This window comes from Marmota marmota, unplaced genomic scaffold, assembly GCF_001458135.2.
Source record: "Marmota marmota marmota unplaced genomic scaffold, marMar, whole genome shotgun sequence".
Taxonomy (NCBI): Eukaryota; Metazoa; Chordata; class Mammalia; order Rodentia; family Sciuridae; genus Marmota; species Marmota marmota.
Window position 1 is genome coordinate 6,775,247 of NW_026000119.1, and position 2,313 is coordinate 6,777,559.

General features: G+C 39.1%; 1 protein-coding gene across 1 annotated transcript in view; it reads right to left on the reverse strand.

Moving 5' to 3' along the window:
- Positions 1 to 2,313, reverse strand: part of Bmp2k (BMP2 inducible kinase) — a 128,066-nt gene that overhangs the window by 124,888 nt on the left and 865 nt on the right. The window contains exon 4 of the mRNA XM_048784711.1: positions 2,260 to 2,291. Within this exon, the coding sequence (XP_048640668.1) occupies positions 2,260 to 2,291 (32 nt within the window). The remainder of the gene's footprint in view (positions 1 to 2,259; positions 2,292 to 2,313) is intronic.

A 2,313-nucleotide genomic window follows, 5' to 3' on the forward strand; every position in this document is an offset into this window, starting at 1 on the left:
GGGGGGGGGGGGAGATTGAGAAATGTACTGAAAAGACACTGCAAAAGTCATTCTGAAAAGCTTCCTATGTTTGCAGTAGCATAATGACATATCGGGGCATGGCATCTACTATGTCCTAGTCCTGTTTAAACAACATTGAGCCAAAGCAAAAAATGTAAAATCTACCAAGTTTGTATTTTGGTCTGTCTTAGCTTCTACTACCTTTTCCACTCAGTGGTATACTTCTCCCCTATTCAGGTACTCTAAACTATAATGCTTTTTTGCAAGCACTTGGCCCAATTGACAGAAACCAGTCAACTACTTATTAATCATGCTTAAATGTGAACCAGACTTGTGCTTAAATATCTAACTCGTGGCCTTACTTGTTTAGAATGGAGAGAAGATATTAAGCATGTGAAATAAGAACAAACCCATCCGGATCAAAAGTAAACTGAATATTCGTAATTTCAGTTGGATGTGGCTAGAGAGATAAGAAATACACAAGGGAAAAAAGCCTAAGCCTTGGCTCTCTTTTAGGGAAGACTTAATGCAGGATCCCAGGAGCTGAGGTGTGAGCTGGGGAAGTTCCTCTTCCAAAAGGGTATCTTTAACCCTTGCTTCCCTCTAGCATTTGATTACTCATTTTTCAAAATGAGTAATGACAAATTTATAAAAAAATTCAGTGGAACACTCTTAACAATGACATTAGTGCTTGAAAAGGTTTTTGTTTGTTTTTATTGGTAAATGAAACTCTCCTTTTGAAAGTCATTTTTGAAAACTACATATTTTAATTGAAAATGGGCCAGGATATGCTTAGAGCAGTGATAAAAGTTACAAACAGAAACGTCAATACTTTCTACATACTAAATAAAAGAACTGTCTGGGATTTAGTGAGGAAGTGACTGTAACAATACTCAAGCTACATTTTAATTAAATATTAAAACAACTCAAAGACAGAAGTATGACACTGAGTTCATGGCCATGTGTTCTTAAATTGGGATGTAAATCCCAATCTAAACCAACACCTGAAATTCATGTGTAATAAAAAGCTAGGAAATCTTACAGCATAGTAAATATATCAAAACCAGTCACCATATACTTATTCTTTAGAGAAGCTAAGGGTACTCCTCCTACCACCTCTTCAAGACTCGGCTAGGTTTATTATTTTTAGCAATGACTTACAAAATAATGACATTCACCCCTGAATAATTCCATATTTCTCTCTGCCTAGAATATTTTATAGATAAAAATCTTAAGTGTTTTCTCTTGCACTAATATTCTCTTGTTTATGGCATATCAAAAAAATAGAAGTGAAATCTCAATCTCCTGTTTTCAAACTACATCAAGGTCTAACTCTAGTAAGTCTCCCAGAACCAAAACTACTCTTTCAGATTTCTTTTCTCTTAATCTTGGAACTTAAAGGGCCATTTACTGACAGAAATTATTTCTTATGAATTTTTAAGCATTTATTTTGTAGTATCATTTTGCAATTAAAAGTTCAAGGTCAACAAAGCATGCAATAAAAAAGAGAAAGTATTTTCTACAAGCCATTTATACCAGAAATACAAAACTAGATTTCTTTTTAAACAGTGTAAACTTTTTCTATAACTAGACTTCTACCTTTGTCCTAACTAGTTACAGATAATGAAAGATTCACCATAAAACTCCAAGAATGAAAGTTAACCTACCAAAAAAGTCACACTGGGAGGCAGGAAAAGTACCTTGCCCGATGTAAAAGATTCTAAAGAACAAAGATAACAGGCTTCAAGTTTACCTGCTCCCCAAAGCCACCTCTTAACTAAATTTGGGACACAGTATCAACAGACATTGTATGTGTGTATAGTTTTTCAACTGATGACTGGGCAGAAGCAAATCCCAGGCTCAACCAGGGGCTGCAGGGTCCTGTGCCCTGCGTCGCGGGTGGAAGCTCCGATGAAGAGGCCAACGCATGACGCCCGCCTGAGCCACAGCTGGCAAAGCAGAGCCTCAATCCTGCTCGATCTGACCCTCAATGAGTCACTGGCCCAATCATGACACCACATCATTTGCTAGGACGTCTTGTATTTATTTCCTCACGTCAAGAAAAACAGAAAACGATTTAAACTAGTAATGAAAGAACGGCGCCCTAATCGGCGCCCTAATCGCCGTTCTTAAGAACGAAAGCCCGAGTTACTCTCTAGGAGCCCTCTTGGCCCAGCAGAAGAGGCAGAACAGGGAAGAAGAGTGGGTCGAGAGGGTGAGGACCCGGGAAGCCACCGCCACGCCCCAGCCCTCCCTCACCTGCCTGCCCGAGCCTTCCCGGGCGCACGTACCTAATGTGTACAGGACCATGGG